The 25,068-nt window shown below is 35.0% G+C and overlaps 2 protein-coding genes across 2 annotated transcripts in view; one reads left to right on the top strand and one right to left on the bottom strand.

The window, feature by feature from the left end:
• Positions 1–15,674, top strand: part of LOC128677415 (uncharacterized) — a 52,314-nt gene extending 36,640 nt beyond the window's left edge. Inside the window, exons 6-7 of the mRNA XM_053758242.2 lie at positions 11,712–11,912; positions 12,412–15,674. Coding sequence (XP_053614217.1) covers positions 11,712–11,909 — 198 coding nt within the window. The 3' untranslated portion in view covers positions 11,910–11,912; positions 12,412–15,674. The remainder of the gene's footprint in view (positions 1–11,711; positions 11,913–12,411) is intronic.
• Positions 15,675–15,821: 147 nt separating this feature from the next.
• Mthfs (Methenyltetrahydrofolate synthetase) lies at positions 15,822–24,973 on the bottom strand. The gene is made up of 11 exons (XM_053759058.1): positions 24,816–24,973; positions 23,232–23,358; positions 22,418–22,556; positions 21,850–21,963; positions 20,859–20,986; positions 20,056–20,142; positions 18,863–18,936; positions 18,061–18,181; positions 17,262–17,517; positions 16,810–16,934; positions 15,822–16,286 (listed from the first exon to the last, which is right to left on the bottom strand). Exons 1-11 carry the CDS (start codon positions 24,842–24,844, stop codon positions 16,194–16,196), a joined length of 1,293 nt encoding a protein of 430 aa, XP_053615033.1. The 5' UTR covers positions 24,845–24,973; the 3' UTR covers positions 15,822–16,193.
• Between the last annotated feature and the right edge of the window lie 95 nt (positions 24,974–25,068).

Raw genomic sequence — 25,068 nt, 5'->3', positions numbered from 1 at the left:
TGAACTATAGAGAAGGACATAGGGTATCTTTCATCCCGAAAAATTAACGCGGGCGAAGCCGCTTGCAAAAACTAGTTATTCATAATTCTATTGTTGATTTGCTGACCGTCCAACGACCTCTTGAAGTACCCAATATTGTCTTCCTTCCCCATTATTCATTATGTGGAATTACCGCAACTTTCCTACAATACGAGTACAATGGTTCATTTTTCCATTTCAACACTAACTGATAATATCATCTTGCTTAGACCTCACTTCCTGACAAAGTTTTTATTTAACGTAAGCAAAATGTGTCTTGCATTTTACAGCTAAAATGTATTGATCGAGCGAGCGAAGCGAGCTTTTCATATCAATTTGGGGCAGAAATATATTATTTGTATGTACCTATGTATGTAACGCGATAAATTACTAACAGTTTGTCTGATTTTGATGAAATTTAAAAGGTATGTAGGATTTGTCAATAGAATGTTTAACTTTGTGGTGCAATAAAATCGGTTAAGTCGTTTTTGAAATATTCACAATTTTGTAAAAATGTATTGTGTTCGCGAGGTCTAAGCTCGCGGCGTACAATAAGTTTTAGCGTTGTATGGTCATCAAATCAAATAGTTAAATGGTCAAAAAATAGCGGCATTTTGTGATCATTTAGCTTTTACTTTCACTTTGTTCGTTGTCGTTTTCTATTGATATATGAATCAGAAAACAATACGTACATTTTTAGCATTCAATATGAAATAATGCCAAATAAAAAATTGATCTTATATTTCTAAAATGCCAACAAGAAATAAACTGTCTGCTTTCTTGAGGAAAGCTCGTAATTTAACAGTAATGTACGAGTAGAGCTTAGAAAGCGAGTGTTACTGATAGTACTGGAAATAATTGTGATTGGTGTACAATTTAATTGAATTTTATTTACTTGACTCTTCCATACAATCGCCTATAATTGTGATCTTACGACGTAAATTGTTTTGTTTTTTTCCTTTTGTTGACACAAAACGATATTTAAATTGAGAAATGTATTCGAAAGACGGACATCGACGGCTGTAATATAGAGGAGAACATGATATACAATTGCTTTACTTGTAATGACATTTAGTCGACCTCCGTGGCCTAATGGTTATACCGGACTGCTACACTGGAGGTCCCGGGTTCGAACCCCGGTCAGGTCAAGATGGAAAATGATCTTTTTCAGATTGATTTGGGTCTTGGATGTTTATCTATATACCCAAAGTAAGTTTATATTTGGTAGCTATATATATTTTATGACTTAGTCAATTTTGTCTAAACATCAGCGGCGAGCGGTTAATGTCTACCTAACCCTAATAACAACTTCCCCACATAAATTGTCGTGTAAAATATCGCGTTTATATTATTAGCAGACTTTATTTTTATCTATCATGAACTAGGTCGATTTGTTTTAAATTGAGACATTGTTTATAAATTTGTCTGTCATATATATATTCGCACTATTTCAGCCACCGCCTATCTAGACATTAATTTAGGCTATATTTCTGACAGCTATCAAGATAAAAATCTAGTTATTTCATATTAAATGGCGCTTGTTAAATGTTAATCGTATATTTACCATCAATTGCCTTCATTGCTCAGGAGATGCCTTGAGGCGCGATCAATAAATCTTATAATATTAGTTGGTTTAGCAGCTGGCGGCTTCGTGTGCGTGAATTTTCCATGGGATCATTTTTTTCGGGATGACAGGTACCCTATGTCTTTCTCCGTTTTTCAGACTACATCTATGCAAAATTTCATGTATATTGGTTGAGTAGTTAAAGCGAGAAGAGGTAACAAACAATCATACTTTCGAATTTATTATATTAGTTAGGAAGGATAGGATTGATGGGTTAGCTTAAGCATGGTGTGCTTAATTTTTTGTAGATGAAAAACATTATTGATTTCTCGCGATTCCTAGGATAGAATAGCGGTGCTATTTAGTTTGTAGTGCAGAATGGAATACTTCAATTATTTCAAGATCACCATTGTACGGATGGCAATAAACGATTATAAATTGGAATGTTAAGGATTAGAATAATATTTTTTATTGTTTTTTTATTTTTTTATTAAGTTTATGTTTGAGTGAGGACTCAAATTAGATTTTTTTTTTATTATTATTATTTTTATTTTCAGAATAAAATTGCTAAAATTTCAGTAGCTTGTAAAGCCCTTTGATTTGACTCATTTGTTTTTGCGAAAGTTTTTGTTTTGTTATCGAGTTTGACAACGAAGCTCTTACGTTACGTGACATAACTTCAGTCATTGGAAACAATCCACGTGGTACTATTATCCGATTCAGTAATTTACGCATAACCCCTAATTGTGGTCGTAATTGGAAGGTACGGTTGAGAAAGAAAGTGTTAACTCCTAAATTATTTACGAGACTAATTAAAAAAATTCATTTATAAAATGTATATATTTTTTAATCCTTGTATGTGATTGTCAGTGAAACGAAGTTGCTCCATTTAAGTAGGTAGATAAATTATATAGGTATATTTAAGTATATGTTTTTTATAGGTCTCGGATGATTTTAATTTAATTTGTCAAAGAAAAAATAAACACGTTTTCGGAGAAATTATATGAAATCAGCTAAAACCTCGTCATTTATGCTGTATTTCTTACGAATCATCAAAAGAAATAATCTCTAAATCATACACTTCTGTGCTTAACGATCTGTAATATAATTGTATAATAATAGAAACATTACTCGAACTGCGTGAGCATAATTTGTAATTTGATAACATTTCTTCTTTTGTTTTCGGTAGTTCTGTGTAATTTGAATTGCAATAAAATCATTTATAATAAAGTAATGGGATAGCTAAAATAATGTTTATTTTATTGAAACAGTTTTTTGTTATAGCTTTGCTTGACTTAATATTTTATTGTTTTTCGATTACTAAACATTTGAATTAGTTCATTTAATATCTGCTGCAATAATTAAGTATGTATTTATCTGATGGCCTCTATGTTTTATAAGAAGTCTAGGGATCCTTTGAAAATCCACACATTTAGATCAAATTAATTAATCTGTATGGTATCCACAATGCCACAGACGATTGACAGACACGTGAAACTTTGAAAACCCCTCTTTTGGAAAGGATTTCTTTTCTTCTAGTCAGTGATTTATAAGTAAATTAAATCGAACAGCAGATAATACCGAAGTACCAAATCGTCCTGAGCTGAGCAGTGAAGCAGTGACCTGCCGGTTGCCTTGCCGTGGGCAATGTCGTTGCGACAGCAACCTAAAACCAGCTTCAGTACTGTTCGGCAGAAAAGTGTCAAACGTACAACTATACAATATTGTGTTCTGCTTGGCTAAAAATGTGTATTAGTAAAAATAGCCGCGGTTACCGTCAAATTATCGTCATAAAAACGAAAACGTTATGTTTGTAACTTTTAAGAATAAAGTTTTTAATCATCATCAATCAATGCCCTATCAATGGTTAATAAGTTTAATATATTTTAATACATATAGATATAGATCAAAACCCATCACATGGCTCCAATGCAGATTAAATATCTTGGAATTTTCACTCGTTTTCTTAATTGAAAACTCGAGAATAACTATAACCATAAAAGGTGACTCTTCTTTCGTAGAAAATAAAATTTCCGAATGGAGGTTGTGCTAGAGTGTACCTGTACTGTACGTTACAAAATAATTCTATGTTTTCACGATATTTTTTGCTCATTTAATAACTTTAATTATTATTTAATTGGTTGTTAATTTCAGTGCCTGTTAAATTTATGATATCCGAAATTGTATTCACAATCTCTATTTTTTTGACACGATTTTTATTCATGCTGTGCCGATCTTATATAGACCCTTTTTTATTTGAGTGTATTTGACCTAAGTCTAAGACGACCTCGGTGGCGCAGTGCTAAAATTCTTGCCACTGAACCGAGAGGTCCCGGGTTCGATCCCCGGTCGGGTCATGATGGAAAATTATCTTTTTCTGATTGGCCCGGGTCTTGGATGTTTATCTATATATGTATTTGTTATAAAATATAGTATCGTTGAGTTAGTATCCCATAACACAAGTCTCTAATTTACTTTGAGGCTAGCTCAATCTGTGTGATTTGTCCTCATATATTTATTTATTTATTTAAGATTCTAGGATTTAAAGTAAGACTAGCTGTTTCCTGCAGCTCCGTTTTGTCATAAATGTGCGTTTGTCATAATTAACTTTCACTTCTTATTTCTGGTCTTTGGTTCAGATCTGACTCCAGAGATAGAAATTTTAATAAAATATATGCTGTTTTTTTTTAATCCGGGTTTTTTTAATACTGAATCTATCGTCATAATCGAGAGAAAGCGAGACAGTCAGTCTTCCGCAATTTTATTATTTCTAAGTACCTAAATATGGATATGGACTCAAGCACATTGAGTCTAAGAAGCGGCTACCTTTCTGTCAAATATGATGCCCGTTTGATTGATCTGCACAAGCAATTATGGGCTGTATCTGCTAAACTGATAAGTAAATATTTACCTTCAAGAATCGAATTAGAAGTTGCAAAACCGTATGGAGAATCACATAGTCTAAACCACGTTAGTATGTCAAGGAGTCTGATAACTAACATGCAGACACTGGAACGTAATGGTAGACTGTCACATCCTGTACACGGCTGTAATAAAATGATAGAATTACGTATTTGCTCATTTATGTATAGTTTTATGTATTGGGTGCTCTTATAGATTTAATGATATGGAAAGTCGTATGATATGATATTCGGAATTCTGTATGGGAGCCGACATCTGTCGGAGCAACTTAAACAGTGTCAACAGTCCAACAGCTGCGCCCTGGGGCTTCGCTCCCGTGGGAATTTCGCAATAAAAAGTACCCTTCGTGTTATTCCAGGTTATATTCTACCCGTGTACATAATTTTATAACAGTCGCTTCAGTAGATTTTGCGTGAAAGAGTAATAAACATACAAACACACATGCATCCTCACAAACTTTCGCATTTATAATATTAGCAGGATAAGTAGTAGGATTTATTTCTTGTATCAATACAACGACATAAAAATTGTGAAACAAAAGAAACAAAAAATCGTCAAAAAAACTTTTCGTGCAATAAAGTTATTACAAACAAACAAATAAACTTTTAATTATCTTAGCATAATATCCTGTGATACGCTATTAAGTAATCATAGAAATTGATACAAATTTGGTGTGAGCACTACTGAGCAGATCGCGCCATTTCAATATATTTTTTATAGTTTCAGTATAGTTTTAAACTTTTATTGTTATAGGTAGTTTATTGCTAAGACGTGATTGAACGCGCAATAAATTGTCGAAGATTACTAGACAATCATGTTTGGAGAACGGATGGACATGACAAACAGACGAAGGCCGAAGGGAGAACGGGTAATATATGCGGTTGCAATGAACTGACGGACAAACAATAGATGTTTTTGTTATAAATATAGATTGTATTGATATTTTAATATCGTTTACATATTGGTAATGAAGATGTCTGTTTTTAAAACAATTTTATGTTAAAATATGTTTGTAACTCACGTCACGTTTTAATATAATAATGGTAGTTAAAATCACTAAAGTAAAGTGAAATTAACAAAATACGATTTGCATAGATCAACTTGATTGACGTCGATCGAAACAGAATATGTACTTATGTATCTAAAGTAAATATACGACGAGTTAATATAAACGTAATATGAAGAGAAAACGTAATTATTAACAATGTAAGAAGTCGATAATAAATCTAAATGGGTCCATAAAATGTTTATGGTAAACCTGCAATGGGCTATGGTTGTATCATGTTGGTACCAAAAGCCATAACGTTATACTACTAAACTATCCTATACTGTACATACTTATTGAAGCGGTGGTGGTGTAATGGTTAAGACGTCCGCCTGTGGATCGACAGGGGTCAGGTTCGTATCCTACTCGTGCCATATGCGTTTGTATACCAATCTGACTCATATATAGTAGTTTTTATAGACCACCACTTGTTTCCGGTGAAGGAAAATATCACACTGGTGGACAGTTTAGTTCAGTGGGTATGCGTATGCGTACTACTTGCCACTAGATGGCGGTAAGTAGTCGTAAAAGTCGTGTCAAATGCCTTTAGGCGACTTGAATAAAACTTGACACCAGTGTTAGCAATAACACACTCGATATGATGATGATCATTAAACTATCTAAAATCTTTTAATCGTTACTCTATGAAATCTATAATATTCCACGGTTAAAGGATCTTACTTACATTATCAGGGATGATCAGGAATGATCAGGGATGATCAGGGATGATCAGAAATGATCAGGAATGATCAGGGATGATCAGGGATGATCAGGAATGATCAGGAATGATCAGGGATAATCAGGAATGATCAGGAATGATCAGGAATGATCAGGGATGATCAGGAATGATCAGGAATGATCAGGAATGATCAGGAATGATCAGGAATGATCAGGAATGATCAGGAATGATCAGGAATGATCAGGAATGATCAGGAATGATCAGGAATGATCAGGAATGATCAGGAATGATCAGGAATGATCAGGAATAATTAGGGATAATCAGGAATGATCAGGAATAATCAGGGATGATCAGGAATGATCAGGGATGATCAGGGATGATCAGAGATGATCAGGGATGATCAGGAATGATCAGGAATGATCAGGGATGATCAGGGATGATCAGGAATGATCAGGAATGATCAGGGATAATCAGGAATGATCAGGAATGATCAGGAATGATCAGGAATGATCAGGAATGATCAGGAATGATCAGGAATGATCAGGAATAATCAGGAATAACCTACGCCAGGATGAGAGACGGGAAAAAATCTTACCTAATGGAGGGAAAATAAAGTTACTGAATCTTTATTTCATTTTTATCCTTAATTTTACTAATCATAAGTACCTATAAATTATTCGAAAGCACGTTATAATATTTACATGTCATATTCCTGAAGACCTGCCACGAAACATACAAACTCGTACCTTGCACGTTACTAACGTCCACATGCTATCTCTTTTTCCCATATCGTGTACTCTTCGTGTGAATAAAAGAGAGAACGCGTGTTTCACCAAGTTTCATTATAATATGTATATATATGCGGAATATGTAAAGACATACATAAAATCTCTTTACGCATAACGTGTTTTTGTAACTTAAGATGAATAAACATCACATTCATTCAGTCATTACGTTTCTAATGGTGTATTCTAATGGTGGAAAGCATAATTTTGTGACGTAGAAATCATATCATAACTCATAAACTGCATACATATTATGAAATCCTCTGATCCACATTCTGAGCTACATAACTGACAGACAGACAACCAGTTTCATATAGAAAGAAACTGGAGCCGGAACGCGGACGCGCAGACGTTTGTGATTATAGGGGAATTAGTATATTACTCTTGGCACTTTCATTTCGACCCATTTTCTGATCTGCTACTAAATAAACCGATCTGAAACCAAACTAATAAACAGACAGATCAGTCACATCCCGGCTTCTAAAAGGTTTTGTCTACCTCTGTGCCAAATTTCATCAAAATCGGCTCAGTAGTTTTTGTTTATTTATTACCTACAAACAAAAAAGAAACGAAAATACAAACCTTTGCACTATCTTATAATATTAGTATGGATGTTACTTGTCTTAATTTTTATTGTATCACGGACATACATTTTTGAATACAAGAAATTAATTGATGGTCATAAAATTCTAGTATTGACGACCTCCGTGGCTTTATGGTCATCATGCCGGACTGCTACACTGGAGGTCCCGGGTTCGAATCCCGGTCAGGTTAACATGAAAAATGATCTTTTTCAGATTGACCTGGGTTTGGGATGTTTATCTATATATGTATATGTTATAAAATATAGTATCGTTGAGTTAGTATCCCATAACACAAGATTCAAACTTACTTTGGGGCTAGCTCAATCTATGTCATTTGTCCCTATATATTTATATTTATTTATATTATATTTATAGTATTATTTTACAACCAAATTAAGACATTTGATGATAAAATAAAAAGAAATTTATTTTTGTTACATTATACCCCAGTAATTTTTTCATGGCCAATTAGATTTTAATAAGCCTACAAATATAATAGTTTTCAATCATACCTACTTATATTTATATATAAATATAACATCCAATCGGAAGCATAGCTGGATTTCGCTATGCATTAAATTCAAACTATGCGAAATTACATAATATATATAGTCAATTTAAGAGGTTCCAAGTGGAACCGATCTCGGAAATGCATTGCATAATCAAACAGCACAAAGTTCATAACCGCGATTGTATGATTGACGTTCTATTGTTTATTGTCGCAAAATTGTTACTTCCACTAGCTTTCTGACCCGACTTCACTCCATTTTGTACACTAGGTGTGTATTATCACCCATTCTCGAGTGCCCGGTTGCATTAGAGGCTGTGACGCACCAAATCCCGTGGCCAGCGTTGAAAATAAACCTAAATTCTCAGAGTTTATGTGATTATCAAAGTGAGTTAAAAATATGCAGAAAAATGAATTAAGCTATCTTTTATCGCCGTACTGTTCCAGAGAGAGAGACTAATTAACACGGGCGAAGCCGCGGGCTAAAACAAGTAGTAAGAAATGCTTATTTTGCAACAACGGCATTAGCATAGTTTTGTAATAAAATAATATTGATTTCAGTTTCGTTATTGTAATGAGAGGATGTCCGTCAATACAACGTCCAATAAATCGACTTTTTGTATGAAAGGAAATCCGTCTCATAATGCATAATGTCGACATACAAATTGTATATTAAATAAATATATTAGGTCCCGGGTTCGATCCCCGGTCGGGTCATGATGGAAAATGGTCTTTCTCTGATTGGCCCGGGTCTTGGATGATTGTCTATATATGTTATAAAATATAGTATCGTTGAGTTAGTATCCCATAACACAAGTCTCGAACTTACTTTGGGGCTAACGCAATCGTGTGATTTGTCCCAATATATTTATTTATTTACTTGTATATTATTTCAATTATTATTTTTTCTAATAACAATAAAATATATAAAGTAAACGAATGAAAGTTATATCTATGTTGCAATTAGAAAAATATTTCAAAGAGTTGAGTAATCGCCATTAGATGGCAGCCATTGAACTATTATCCCAACTAATATTATAAATGTTTAAGTATGTTTGTTACCTCTTCACGCTCTATCTACTCAACCAATCTTCTTGAAATTTTGCATACATATACCTAGTTTGAAGCATGGGGAAGGACATGGGTTTAATCCCGGAAAAATAACTGTTCTCGTGGGAAAAGTACGCGGACGAAGCCGCGGACAAAAGCTAGTTCTTGAAAACCCTTACAGTGATTGCCAGCACAACATACGATTATCAGCATTAATTTGTGAGCAAATCAGTTAATGTTAGTCATTATCATCTGCTCATGTTCTTGACCGATTTCTATTGTCATTTATTGCTTCGTCACTATTACGTCATTGTATTAAAATTTATGCTCATTTTTACAACTCACAGATGTACAGGCGTAAAAGTTTTGCTCAGCGTAAAGCTCGATGTGCACTGACTGCGTAATGTGTATGCGCATTAGTGTGAAATTGTAACATGTAGACGCATACGTAGCGCTGCACTAAATGTTCAAATTTAATTTGACTTTACCGCACGACGACGGCGATTTAGTGTCAATTTTTTATTTAAATTAATGTAATATTTATTATTTTAGTTTTTAATTTTACAACCATCTTTAAATGTTCGATAATTATTCCGCAGCATAAATACCACAGACTTTTATATTAGGTCCTTACGTATGAAATTGGCGTTTGGTATAGGAGGAACAAAAGTCGAATATTTTTTAATATAATATATTTATCTAATCAAAGTAAGAGCCATTATTATCTATGCACTTTTGCCATCTCATAGGTAGTTCATTGATCTCTTTACTAAAAAGTCATTCGGACGGGAATCAATAAAATCTTTGAAGGCGGTTTGGACTGCCCTATCGGAGTTGAATTTTTTCCCTTGTAAGAAGTTATCCAAATTTCGAAAAAAAATGGTAATCTGTTGGATTAAGGTCCGGGGTGTAAGGTGGATGTCTTAGACATTCCAATTGAAGCTCCTCTAATTAGTTAACCGTCTGTTGTGCAGTCTGTGTTCTAGCGTTGTCGTGAAGCAGCAGTGGCGTGGAGCAATTGTGCATTGTTTGCAATTGCTGACAATAGACGTCTGCCGTAATAGTCTGGCCAGATTTGAGAAAACTGTAATGAACGACACCGGCACTAGTCCACCAAACGCTTACAAGTAACTTTTTTTGGGTAAATTTTCGCTTGGGGCAGGATTTGGCTGACCTTCAGGATTGCGATTGTCATTTGATTTAAAAACCCTTCATTATTGTACCGTTTAAGTAATGTAACGCAGCAGTCGACACGCGTTTGCCGGTTTGTTTCACTTAATTCAAGTGGATTAAAATAGTTTTATCACTAACACCGAAGCCTGAAGCTAACTCGGACGTAGATTGTGATGGATCCGCTTCCACAATAGCCTTCAATTCTTCATTATCAATTAGGGTCTCCGGCCGTCCACGGGGCTTGTTCTGCAGGTCGAAATTTCCAGAACGAAAACGTTGGAACCAAAAACCGCACTGTGTTTTCTTATACGACACGACCGCCATACACATCATTAACCCTTCGAGCCGTTTCCGCAGCACTGGTGCCACGGTGGAACTCGTACTCGTAAATAACGCGATATTTCAAGTTTTCCATTTTGAAAACTGAGTAACGCAAACAGAAAAATCAGAAGGAAATAAACGGTTAACGAAACACAAATACATGTGTAAATAGCTATATAAATTTGAATTTGCAATTCCTAACCAAAGAGGAGAAATTTGTGATTAAATTGGCCAGCACAACAAAACGCCAATTTCATATGTAAAGACCTAATATTAACCTCATTTATACAGTCTAGATGTGGTTAAATATATAAATTTTTCCTGAAGCATACATATTTTTACAACACCCTATTCTCATTTCTTAAAACTTTGATAAATAAAACGAATTTGGTTTAAAAATCGTTATTAAATTAAAGTTAATTTTTAACTACTTAGTTGATATTATGAATTTATGGAGAAAATAATGACTTAATGTAAATTAAATATCGTGTAAATGTCGGTCATTGAATTATATTCATTAATGTTAAGCACTTTGAAATTCCAGTAATAGCTATCATAACAGCTTATAGTTAACAAGTAAACACTTTTAACGTGCTACTTGGTTTTAAAATTTATGATAGCTGTTTATAACTTTTAAACCAATTAATGTTAACGTTTAACTGCCAAACATCTCAAATTGGTGTTGCCACATCCAACGGTTCACATAAAATTTTATTTCTGTTCACAGAATTCATGTTTTATCTGTAGTGATGTTTCTGTTAATTATTTCATCGACAGTCAAATGTATGTTTTAGTTGTTGTCCGCGGCCTATCTCTTTCTAAAGCTCTTAAATCATCTACACGTCAAAAATTACCTCGTTGGAAGTCAATACGGGATGCACTATCAGGTCATGCTTATCATAATAATGATTATCATAGAAACTGAAGCGACGTGGAATATTTCAACTCTACTCTGGACAAGCGGAAGTTGGTGTTTAATTTGCAAGATTTGATTACAGACAAACATACATCAGAACAGCTCAAACTAAATCAAAAATTGTAAACAAAATCTTTCAATTCCAGGCAGCCAGCGCACTCTTCACCCTTGACGGGGCGCGAGGCGAGGCCTTATCTCGACGACTGGCGCGAGGCGAGCGCCGCCGACGGCAGTGCAAGGTCATCCTTGCCGTCATAGCGCTGTTACTGCTGCTGGCGGCTGTTGGAGCTGTGGAACTCCTCATGTCTAAGGGCCAGAGGGTCTTTGGCGCTGTTCTTCGGTGAAGGGTAATATTGTTTCGTCAATACATGTTTTAAATTCATCATAATTCATGAGAAGGCAGGTCTGTGGTGAGTGTGGAGGCGACTAAGGGACTCTTGGCAGCTATGTACTCCACTCCTTTTTTTTTTCGTGTGGAAAGACCCTCGTCCATCCAGCCATGGGAAGCCGGACGGGTATGTGGGACTCGAACCCACTAAAACCACACGGTGCCAATGCCAACCTCATTAGTGCCGGGATCATGTGCTACTCTCGCTTCACAGCCCCGGCGCGGCGGCCTCTGGCTCGGCTGCTCTCAATATAGCATTCCCTGGCCTGACGTTTATATAATTAATTCCATGATTTTAAGTGTGACAGCTCCGAATGCGATACCCTGCGTTCGAAAATCCACTGCAGGAACATAATAGGCCAGTGGGCTGTGCCGAAGTGCCGATACACTTACCCAGTCCAAGCACCAGTATTTTTAAAATTTTCGGTCATTTACCAGTACAACTTGTCACTTTTCAGGCACCGGGCGAACTTGAAGGAATCTCCCGAGACACGCTGGACTGTGAAACGAGTTCCACTGCATTCTTCCACAAGGTCTCCCACTTTTTGTTGAATTTATTCGTGACGCAAATAGTCAGAACCCTCTTAAATTATTTTCTGTTTAGGCCTTGAAGGGATCATTTGACCAAGTCTAATCAGAGAATATTTTTTCATTAAAAAGAGTGTTAGGATCTTGGATATTTGTTTGCAGGTTTTTAAAGCTATGATGAATAAATACGAAAAGGTACCTATTTCATGAAATAATTTTGTAAAGAAACATAATAATGAAAATATCAATCAGATTAAGTCAAGCCAAGGAACAAATAAATGGTGAAGAATCTTCCTTATTCTCCACCAGAGCAGGGAGGAATAAACAACGAATAGAATTGCAATTTCATATTTACTTCAATTTTTTAATACACATTCTCTGCGCTCTGTCAGAATTGACAAAACAAGTAGAAAAAAAAAAGTAAATCAGATCAGGCATATTGATTTTTTGTGATGATTTTTCATGTAGTATCTACAATCTGTTAAGAAAGATGATAAGCGCCCTGTCTCCAGTTGGCCGGCAACACTGGGTGTTTATCAATCAATCTTGACCATTCTACTTGGTGTTGCAATGGCAAAAATATGTAGTCCGACAAAAATAAGTTTTTTTTTCACTTCTTTGACAGACTGTACAGTACACATAACATGTACGTAAATTAACAAGTGTGTTTTATTATTTTAAGATCTATCGAGTGGATTTAATAAATCAAATAGATAGAAACGAAACATAAGGCAAAATTGTATTTAAATCATTATCGATTAAATATTTAAAATGTAAATATTTATTTGCTTTATAAGAGGTTGAAAATGATAGCAGAAATATGTGAGCCTAAACTCAGTTTGAGGCTTGAAAATAATTATTTTTATTTTTCATTTACTTAATTACTTAATTTTAGTGGTTCTTCAATATATTATATAAACGATTTGAATTCCACTATCGAAAAAATATATAAGAGTTGTGTAATATTTTCTTATAATTAACTTGATTCTTATTGTATTGTAAACGAATAATTAGGTACTAAGATGATATACACATTCGCCCGTTCATGTGGTGCGTGGTCCCGTCTTAGAATAGGACCACTCCATATCTTCCTGCGGATGTCGTACAAGGCGACTAAAGGACACATAGCCTTAGAAGCTGATGGGCAACAATAGCATTCCCAAGAAGGGTTGATGTCAGTCAGGCGGCCGGTCGTAAAATGACAACCAAATCTATGGTCTACTCTATATGCTGAACCCGGGTTTTGCAGAATCGCAGCCTCGAAAGCTACCAGAAACATGCGAAGATGAGAGAAAGAGACGGAGGTAGTTTTAAACAAAATACATTTCATGTAATTGGTTCGTTACTACGTCTATAGACGTGAATATCAATGATAATATTAAAGCCAGTGCAGAGGAGTTATATTTTAGTTGAAATAAGGAGTTATATTTTAGTAACATTTATACTTATAAATGTTTCGCATATTTAGTAAATTTTGATAGTGGGATGCAACTCGTTATGTTATGGACAATTATATGTCACATCAAGTTATTGTAAAAAAAAACATACATGATTGCTTTTTTTTATTGATAGGTTATTATTCGGGGACAGGGTACATACTTTATCTATTGTTTTTTTACAAGCTTTTTTTTGCTAAAAGAGTCAGAATGTCTTTAAATAAATAATAAAAAATGAAAATATTTATTACAATGATACTTCAAAACATACAAAAATAAAATAATATCCCAACTAATACTATTCATGCGAAAGTAAGTTTGTTTGTTTGTTTGTTACCTCTTCGCGCATTATCGACTGGACCGATTGTTATGAAATTTGTTAAACGGATAGAAAATAACCTGGAATAACACATATGGAACTTTTTATTCCGAATTTCCCAAGGAAAGTTCCGGGGCGCAGCTAGTTTCAAAATAAATCAACACAAACAAGAAAACTTTCAATACATTAAACCTAGAACCTCCGAGCAGGCGGGTTGGCCTCAATACCGGCAAATCTGCTAACATTAAGTCATGATTGTACCACAATGGTGTTTAAATAGTAGTCCTTATTAACAGTGCAATAAGTACTACTATTGAATCAAGATTTAGACACAATTTTGATTTAAAGTAGTATTCATACCCAGTGCCATAGAAAAATTATACACGATTCATTTAAATCATTGTGAAACATAGGTCAACAATAATATGGTATTAGTTATTTGAAGTTCGCTAAGACCTACCATTAGTGGTTACTACTTACTTATTAAAAGTAACTAAAAAAAGCAAGATTTAAAAAAATAAATATTTTGTCACAGCACAAGATTTAAAAGTATTTCAGTTATTGTACGTATATTTTGGGCGTAAATTTTTGTCTAAATATGACTAACTTTATTTCAAAGTAAGTCGACTTTTGTTTTATTTCTCTTGACTTTTGTTTTATCTCTAAACAAAAAATTGGCTAGAAAATACGAATAATAACGAACATTATTGAAAAAGTTTTTTTTTCCAATTACTTTCATACATTATTTTCAAATATATGCAATATCTTAAGATATTGCATATATTTGATAACATATATATAATAATAACGTTGTATATTTCGTAATTTTGACAATTCATAAGTATACAAGTTTGAATATTACATAACTTATAAACAAGGAAGGTGTTTTGTTATCCTTCTGTGATGTAATTAAATAAGTATTAATGTTATTGTGATTTATTTTTGTACAGAATGTTGATGGAAATACATAAAAGGAAATATTATAATTACATATTTTTATTATCACTCTGTACGAATTTGTATATTTGACAGTGCACAAAGTGCGCACATATTTAATAGTGTTTTAAATAAAATTGTCTTTACCTGTGTTATATGTGTTTTGTTCGTATTCTTAAACTAGCGATTCGACCCGGCTTCGCCAGGATAAAACCATTACTAATTCAACATAAACATAAACCTTCCTCTTCATCAAGTAACACGCATCGAAATTCGTTGCGTAGTTTTAAAGATTTAAAGAGTTTGTTTTATACTATGTAGTGATAGTTAACCTTATCGTGGGAGTGCTACATAAAGAAAACATATGTATTGTATGTATTCCCTCAATACCAATATGCTGTTAACTTTATTAATTATATATTAATTATATAAATTAATTACTAAAGTAGATTTGAAAACAATTGTTCAATGTAATTACACTAAATATAAAACTATTGTAAATTAATTGAAAGTATCTCTGAAACGATATTTTAACATACTGATAATGTAAAACTATAGAACTTAAGCTATTTATTGCATAAACTTGTCATCATACTACAGACAAAAATAGTTACAAAGGCGAAGAATTTAAAACCAATTATATAGTTTATTTTTGGCTCTTTTTGACAAAACTGCACTGGACTGTACCTAGGTCTAGCCGAAATGATAAAGGCTAAACATAAGTCAAGCCAAATATAAGTAAAGAAAGAAAGAAAGTATTTTTTTTTGTGTTTTAAACAAAGTTTTTGTTTTGTGTTTTAAAATGTATTCCATACATTCAGCCTATTTGGCATACAAATATAAAGATATCTTAAATAATCGTATCGTAATTATATTAAAAAAAAATTGTAATTCATATAATTTCATTCCATTGTAAAATATTATCTACCTATGTCAATTTACAATTGATATACTCGTAGGTAGATAATACAGACGGTTCAGCCGTAACACTGACGCTACATATATTCTCATAATGACGTTCTTACTCAGCAAACAATACTTCGTCGACCGCCTGGTCGTGTTCCTCCATGGGAACGTAATCCACTACCTGACAATTAAACGTAACGGCGATTATCTGAAATGGACAGATATTTTACAAATTAATAAATGGACAACCATCTCTCATAGAAGTGGTGGTGTAATGGTTTACACCCGCGCCTCTGAACCGAATTTCGAAATGTTCCAGGTTCGAATCCTACTCGTGCCACATGAGTTTGTGTACCAATCTGAGTCATGTTTAGTAAGATTTTCATCGACCACCACTTGGTTCTGGTGAAGGAAAACATCGCGAGGAAACCTGCACTCTCGTTGATTATCCACTTGTGTGTGAAATGGAGAAGAAAACGGCAAATGGATCGATCCATTAATAAGTGCCAAGAAAGTCGTTATGTGTGTTTCATTCCACGTAATGACTATGACCCTCAGCCATGAGGAATATGAAGAAGAAGCTCACTAAGCAAATGAGGTGGTCTCCAACACAAGGGCACGCCACCGTCTCCGGTCGTCAATAAAACTTAATAAAAAATATTTACGGAAACAAATTTCGAAATGTTAACAGGTACAGACCTGGTACACAATGTTACAATCTATGATGATACCTTGGGAGCAGTATCAGGATTGCCTCTAGTACTAGCTATGAAGTTGTCGTAATATCGTCCGCCGTGACCCAGTCTGTCTCCCGCGCGGGTGAACGCTGCGCCCGGGGCTATGATCAGATCCAGACCTGTAATGTAGACAATCATTGTGGAGGCTAAATATATAAATACAAAGATTTTTCTGTATAATTCAGGATTCATTCTCTACAGTAAGTTCGAAAAACAGTGACAGTTATAAATAGATTATGGTTTTTTCTCATACTGCTGAATAAGCACCATCTCCCAAATGATGGAAAGCGGTCACCGTAGCTTATGGACACTTGCAACATCACGTGTATCACACATTGCCTGAGTGAATATTTTGTTTTCAATTCATTGAACTAAAATAAGATACTATAGAAGAAGAGAGGATAACTTACTTCCAAAGCGAAACAGGCAAACAACAGAATAAGTACCTCTCTCCAAAGCGTCTTCCCTGACCAAATCCCTCGGATGCTGTTGTATCCCATGCCTGGTGTACGGCATGAGGTCCTCATCTCCCTTCTCCATCTTCAGCATCCTCATCCGACGTCCTCCGATGTACTGAGGCACGAAGGCTGACGCCCCTCTGTCCCTGATGTGGTCTATGATAGGTCGTGTGTCTATCTCTGTGGCTGTGCTCAGGAATACGGAGATACGCTTGGCTTTTTGGTACACGGAGTGGTTGATTAGCTGAAATATACCAACTTCTAGCCATTATCCTTGGCATTAAGTTCGCAATTTGTTTATAAGTGTGTTTTTACTTTGAACAATTAAGTATAGTACCTAAATAAACAAATTATACCTAGTCATGTTTCAAATTGTGGAGGTTGATAAGCTGTCCAAAACCAAAACCTAGTAAGTTTTTTTCGTAGTCTTTATTTTTTTGACATAGGTACTAAATAACCTAATGACAACTAAATAACATAACCAACTTAATAGTGAGTTCAACAGCTGTGATCTGGGTGGATTGGGAGCTGTCAATAGGGGAACTATAGCGCGGCACAGAAAACCCCTGGCGCTCTCATTTGAGAGGCCAAAATCCTCTGGGGATTACTGAACCAGTGGAGTAAGTAAGAGAACTTCAAGATGATTAGTAATTATTTCTGTGTCTATGATTAATACATAGATGTTTTATAACTTTAACGTAGATAAACGCAGATCAGCATTCAGTCTTCTAGGTATAGTCATACGATTTATGCCGTATAGCATCATTGCTAGTAGAAAGAAACATACCTTTTGGAAGACGATTTCGGATTGTCTCTTTTTAACCTCTTCAGTAAGCGCAGCGAGACGATTGTCGATCTCTAACCTAAGTACAGCCTTTTCTGGGTTAGGCGTTGTCATTTTTGTTAGTCTGTAAATATATTTTCTTTAAACCAGATAACGATATAATAAAAGACTCAAGCTCTTCGACTCCATATACCCATTCCTGTGGATATTAGTAAGTCACTGATACATAACCCTGGCGACTGATAAGCAACAATAGCATTTCTAAATAGAGTCGACATCAGGCAGGCTGTTGAAATGTGACATCCGAATTTTCAGAATTTTAACATTATTTTTTTCATGGTCCCTGGGCTTCGCAGTGTTATAGCACAAATTAAACACAGGAAAATGGGAAAGACATAATAGACAAATTTACTTGGCCATAAGAGATAATAATAATAATATATTAGGACAAATCACACAGATTGAGCTAGCCCCAAAGTAAGTTCGAGACTTGTGTTATGGGATACTAACTCAACGATACTATATTTTATAACAAATACATATATAGATAAACATCCAAGACCCGGGCCAATCAGAAAAAGATCATTTTCCATCATGACCCGACCGGGGTTCGAACCCGGGACCACTCGGTTCAGTGGCAAGAACTTTACCACTGCGCCACCGAGGTCGTCAAACATAATACCGTATAAACATAATAAGAGATAATACCGAACTATTGTGTGTATATACTTATCATTATCACCATTGGTAAATATTTATAGTCAACATATTTAACTTGATTTCACAAATTTCTCAAAACACTTACAATATTTTAAATATTTCACAGTATTTCCTCGACAAATTTCTACAACTGACTAGCACATATATTATTGTTGATGATTAGGCTGTAGATATTTCATTGATATAAATGTTGATATGGACAAATGTCATGCTCTTTGCTCCTAACGGCTCATGCTTCACCGTGTGTTTATATTTTTAAAATACACTAAATATGTAAACAAGGAAAACGCGTTGATTTTATTAGGAACATCTGTTCAAATTCTCATTTTAGTATTCCAGAATATTATTAAGATAATATTCTGGAATTTGCGAGGAATCCAGAGATGAAAACTGTGTGTGTCATGAAAGTATCCTAGTCATCCTGAAGTGTCATCTATAATTTTATTATGGAGTCGTATCACTCGAACGAATAGTTTTCCAATAGACTGTACTGTCTATAGCCGAAACGACTGGGCGTAAATAGCTAGTTTCTCTGGGTCAATGTAGGGTGAAACGTGAACGGGAAATATGAGTTTTATATGCGCGTACGAAGTCGCGAGAATATTCTAGTCCCTCTCTCTCATCTGAGCATCTATCATCGGCATCCCTAGATATCAGACTATTGGCACGCAAATCAGCCTTGACGACATCAAACCAGCACTTCGCGAGCAAATGCCAGTATGAAAGTATTATATGTAAACGTCCAGTCGAGTACGATTCTTACAATACAACGGTTACCGTCTTTACTATCGATGATACTTTTGCTCGTTTGCCGTCCTATAGCATAGTAAACGTATAAATCTGTGGTATGAGTAATGTTAAAAGAATTTCAGACAACAAATCGTTAAACAATATATTTATTTATTTTTAATATATACATTAAACTACTTAACAAATGCATTGGTGCGACGGCGGTTTGAGCCACTGTGGTGAGCCCAAAGACAAATAAAACTAAAGACAACAAGCTAGCGCAGCCAAATCGTACAACTTTCTTCAAACCAGGTATTATATCGATATTATCGATACATGTCATACAAAGCGGGGCACACGATGAAGGACATAATACAATTGCTCTGTCCTGTTTTTTCTAGTGTATATTTTCTAATACGCGTTTCCCAACCTTGCATGAGCAAAAGAAAAGACGTCTACAGTTTTGTCTGTCTACGGGTGGAGAATATTAAATATTAGTGGCAGAAGGATCATTCATATTATCTTCGTTGTTAAGTCTAGACCTTATTCAGGGAACAACACCAGGTCCACCTTCTGGTCGTGCTCGTCCATTGGCACGGATTCCACGATTTGACAGTCGAACGCTACGGCTACCACCTGAAAATAAATATTAGTTTGTATTAGTCGGTCAATCGGTCAACCAATCACCGTGTTGCCTTATGACGCGACAACAACCCAACCCTATTGTGACTGGTTGGCTGCATGTTGGCTGTGATAAGATTTCGATAAGATTCGATAGAGAGAACCCTACCCTGTCTCTGGTCGTCCTAAGCGAGTGAAATCCAACCAGCCAAACGCCATTAGAATTGAACAGGAGCGTTGGTTTTTTATGGGAAAACCGATGCTAGTCGGCTGACTAGCTTAAACTAAACTAAAACCAGCTTGATGATTTTGAGCAGTCGCTCAGAATCAAAACCTTTTACCAATTTATTTTTGTGTACTCAGTTTTTCTTTTTACTATTTTAACTTAATGCTATGAATAAAAAAACTGCCAAATAAAAAAACACTATTAACAAAAACAATGAGTTACTGAGTCTGACAGGCGAAGTATCCTTGTATATAGAAAAATAATATATGTAAGCGGCCCGTCCCGGCTTCGCTCGGATAAAACCATAATAAATTGTACACATAAACCTTCCTCAGGAATCACATTATCTATTTAAAAATCCGTATCAAAATACGTTACGTAGTTTTAAAGATCGAAGCATATCTACATAGGGACAGACAGCGGAAAGCGACTTTGTTTTATATTATGTAGTGATATATAATTAATGAGTTTTAATTATTTATGTTGTAACGAAGATAAAAAATACCTTCGGAGCAGCATTAGGGTTGGCGCGAGCAAGTTTCATGTACCTATCATAGTACCCTCCGCCGTGGCCCAATCTGTCTCCGGATCTCGCGAATGCCACCCCTGGCGCTATGATCAGGTCGAGACCACCTGGAAAAGGGTTTATTGGTGTCAAACTGTACCTACAACTTGTACCAAAACGTAACTACTAGCGACATCTATGTCATACAATATTAAAAGTTACTAGTAACCTGTTATGTACAGTCAACAGCACCTACCCAAATTCATTGCAAACTCGTCGTTATTACCGCGCCGTAGAGGTTCATGCATAACTTTATGCTCTGTTGACTGTACAGGTCTGTGTTAAACAGTCAGTTACCCTGCATCGCTTAGGTTGATGTGCTGTCGTCTATACGGTAAATAAATAATAAAATACAGAGTCTGCACGTCAGTTATTCATAACCGAAGTATCTCCTTGCTTCCTTGTGAGGGTGAGGAGTTATTGAAGGAGTGGATGCGAACATGCGTCCTTTGTGTCCTTGATTAGTCCTGCCCAAAAACAATAATTACCGTTAGCTAAGCAGATAAGGTTACTTATTTTTTATTTAAATCTTATTGTACAGTCAACAGCACAACACAACACATCAAGTTACCCTGCATGAACCTCTATATGGCGCGGTAATAGCGACGAGTTTGCAATGAATTTGTGTAAGTTGATATGCTGTTGACTGTACAACAAGAAATGGTTGCGGTGAAGTTTGTTGTTCAGTTTTGAAAGTCTGCAGTGGACTTAGTTGCATGCCATAAGTGATTTGATTTTAATAAATATATAACCAACCATATTAAATACGTAAAATGTTATGAATGTATTACTAAACTAATGGAAAATTGTAATTTTATTTGTAATAGATGTTTGTTTTCTTTGAAAATTCTACAAAAATCTATCAGTCATCTGAACGTTCTGAATTTCAGTTCCTTCCTACGTTTTCTCTTCCTACGTTTAAATATCTTACCGGTCAACATAGCATCTTCCCTCACCACCTCCTTGGAATGCTGTTTGATGCCGTGCTTCGTCTCCGGCATATCCTTTTCATCATCAGTGTCCATACGCAACATCCTCATACGTCCTAAAAATAAATAAAAAATAATAAATATTTTATGGAACACGTAACACTTCAAAAGGAAACAAGAACTCAAATAAAAATTATTCGTACTTCTGTCTGTCCGACCTTCACAGCTAGTTTGCTATGAAAATACTGAATTGATTAAGTTGTTTAGTCACTTAATGCAACCCAAAGATGGATGGTGATTAAACATATTCAATGTTTATTTTGGAGATAAATTTGACAATAGAAAAAAACATGACAAAATATTACAACTGTTTTGTATGCGATTTGGATGGCTACATTTTGCCGCGTTACAATTCCATACAGAAAAGCGCACGAGCACGCATTAAGTCCACACCGAATTTCTGTGCCATTTTGCTGCACGGTTGTATGGAATTGTAACTCTTGCATTTCCATACAAATTTGCTGTGTGCACGCGCGTTTGCATCATCAGGTGCGCATCAGTTATTTTTACCTCCAGCGTATTGCGGGGCGAACGCATGGGCCCCTCTGCTTCTGATGTGGTCCAGGATGGGGAATGTGTTGATCTCCCTGTCTGTGCTCAGGAACAGCGAAATCCTCTCAGCGTTCGTGTACCAGGGGTGGTTTACCAGCTGGAGAAGATAATACAAAAAGTTTGTAGAAAAATAATTGTAGCTAATATGTACATATCAGTTTTTGATGCCATTTGATTTAATTTTTTATAGTTTCGCAGTCTTAGTGTAAGTTGCATTAGTCAGCTTAGCGTTGACATTAATTCTGCGCAGGTTAAAGTTAACGTCAAAGTAGACTGGTACAATCTACTCTTCCTACTACCACTAAAGGACTACACGCACGATGCAACTAGTTGCGTTTACAAAAAGGGATGAATGTTTGATTACATACCTACCTACATACATGTATGGGATGGAAAGGGATGCATGTATGTAATAGTAAGAGAAGTAGTAGAGCTTCTCGTTCTATTACGAATTACGGCAAAGTTTAGACATGTGTGCGAGTGTGTGAGGATATTGTGAATCAAGTAAATTCTACTGGTCAGTTTTCAATGAAATTTTGTTACACACGTAGATTTTTTTAATGAGTGAGATTCAATCTCATTGCACAAAAGAAATACAGAAAATTATATATCACACAAAACAAGTAACAATGCACAAAGGCGGACAAACATAAACGAATTTCCGTTTATGTATATTTAAAGTTCTAAAGGATTTATTCATTCATCATCCGATCGGCCCTCTCCCTCTTCGTGTGTCTACGCTACTATTATCTATAATTCACTGTAAACTGACCTTTTGAAAGACGACTTCCGACTGCCTCTTCTTTTCCTCTTCAGAAAGAGCTGAAATCTGTTCGTCGATCTCTGCCCTAAGCGCAGTTTTGGCTGGGTTCGGCTGGACTTTGCTCATTTTTCTAATTCTGAAAATATATCAAGTTGTCTCTTTAGGAATGTGATTATCATTCCTATATTGGTTTACTAGCTGATGCGTTGCGCGTGGCCGAACAATTTTTGGTAAGGAGTTAAGATTAGAGATTGATGGTCCTTCGGGTGCCAAATTAAAAAGACCCGAAGAGTTCCTCAACAGAAAATGCTCATCAGACTGAACAACTTTTGTTAGGGCGTCATTTCTATACACAGTTTCTATATGTTAACCTGGACCTTAGTTTAGCTGGACCATCATGGGTCTACATCAGGTATTCCAGTTTTCAAAACCATTATTTTATACTATAAGTTGCCCAGGCTTAATAGCTACCTATATAACAAAAAAGTTTCTTTCGAATCCGTCCAGTAGTCCCGCAGACAGAAAGACATTTTTTTAAATTCTTACTCTATTACTACGACTCTAACGCCTAATTTTGTTTTTATGTACTTAAATATATTCAATGTGCAGATTTTTTTTCACTGTTTTAATACCTATATGTATTGATTACGTGGCAGCCCGAGGCTTTACTTAAGCTTATTTTTTTACGTTATCATTCCTCTTAAAAAATATTCCTATTATATTTTTATAAATTTATATTGGATTCAGCTCTGATATTGAGACCGGCCTGATTATCCATATAATTACATGCTGTTATTATCCATAAGCTATAATCGAGTTTTATATCCCTTAGTCGCCTCTTACGATACGGGAGGATACTTGGTTACGTTCTGTTTTAATTTTAGGGCCTGCAATGAGACGCTTTGTGGTTCCGTCGAGATCAAATTCATTTATCAATATAATATTGCAATGTCATTCGGGCATTTAGAGATATAACATTATCATTACCTCATTGGTAAATATTATAAAATAAAGTCGCTTCCCGCTGTCTGTCTGTCGCCATGTATGCTTAGATCTTTAAAACTACGCAACTAATTTTGATGAGTTTTTTTTTAACAGAAAGTGGTATTCCTGAGCAATGTTTAGGTATGAGACAATAAATATTATTTGCAAGAATAATAATTGTTGTAGCATATTGATAAAGGGAACAATTAGATTCATAGATTCAAACGTAAGAAAAAAAGTTTATTATGAAAATTTTTATAACTTAATTAATCAATTTTCATATTTTCTTTTGTAGTCCCATAACGATTTCATGAAGTTACAACATCAGGAAGCGAACGACAATTATTCAGAAATTCCTGTTAACAATATATATATATATAATTCCTTATTGATAAACAATTTGATTATTTTTTCATTAAATCACTTGAATATCATAACCAGGTATGTGACATTTTTTTCAAAATTTAAAATTAGTAACTCAAATACAATAGCTATAATAACAATAACACTATATCTTTTTAGAGTTTTCTTTTTATAAAGTGTTAAATGTAATGTAACTATAGCAAGGAAAAATAAATATTAAATAAAATTAATAACTTTGCAACTTACATATTTAATGTCCGAGATTTCATAACCATACACTACAAACTGATAGAATTTGACAGACTTCACCAGCCAGATAACGTTGTTGATAACTTTCAGTGAGATAAACATAATGCGTAGTCAAACAGTAGTCATTCAATTCACACTAATTTACACGTGGGCACTGTGGACGACAGCGCCATCTGTCAGAATAATGTGGAATTAAAACACAAGTGAGGTGTACAGAATTTTGTGAAAATGATAAGCGGTCCTGGTTGCT

The sequence above is a fragment of the Plodia interpunctella genome, chromosome 18 (assembly GCF_027563975.2).
Source record: "Plodia interpunctella isolate USDA-ARS_2022_Savannah chromosome 18, ilPloInte3.2, whole genome shotgun sequence".
NCBI lineage: Eukaryota > Metazoa > Arthropoda > Insecta > Lepidoptera > Pyralidae > Plodia > Plodia interpunctella.
Note: the sequence above shows the minus strand (reverse complement) of the source record. Positions and strands in the feature narration are given on the sequence as shown.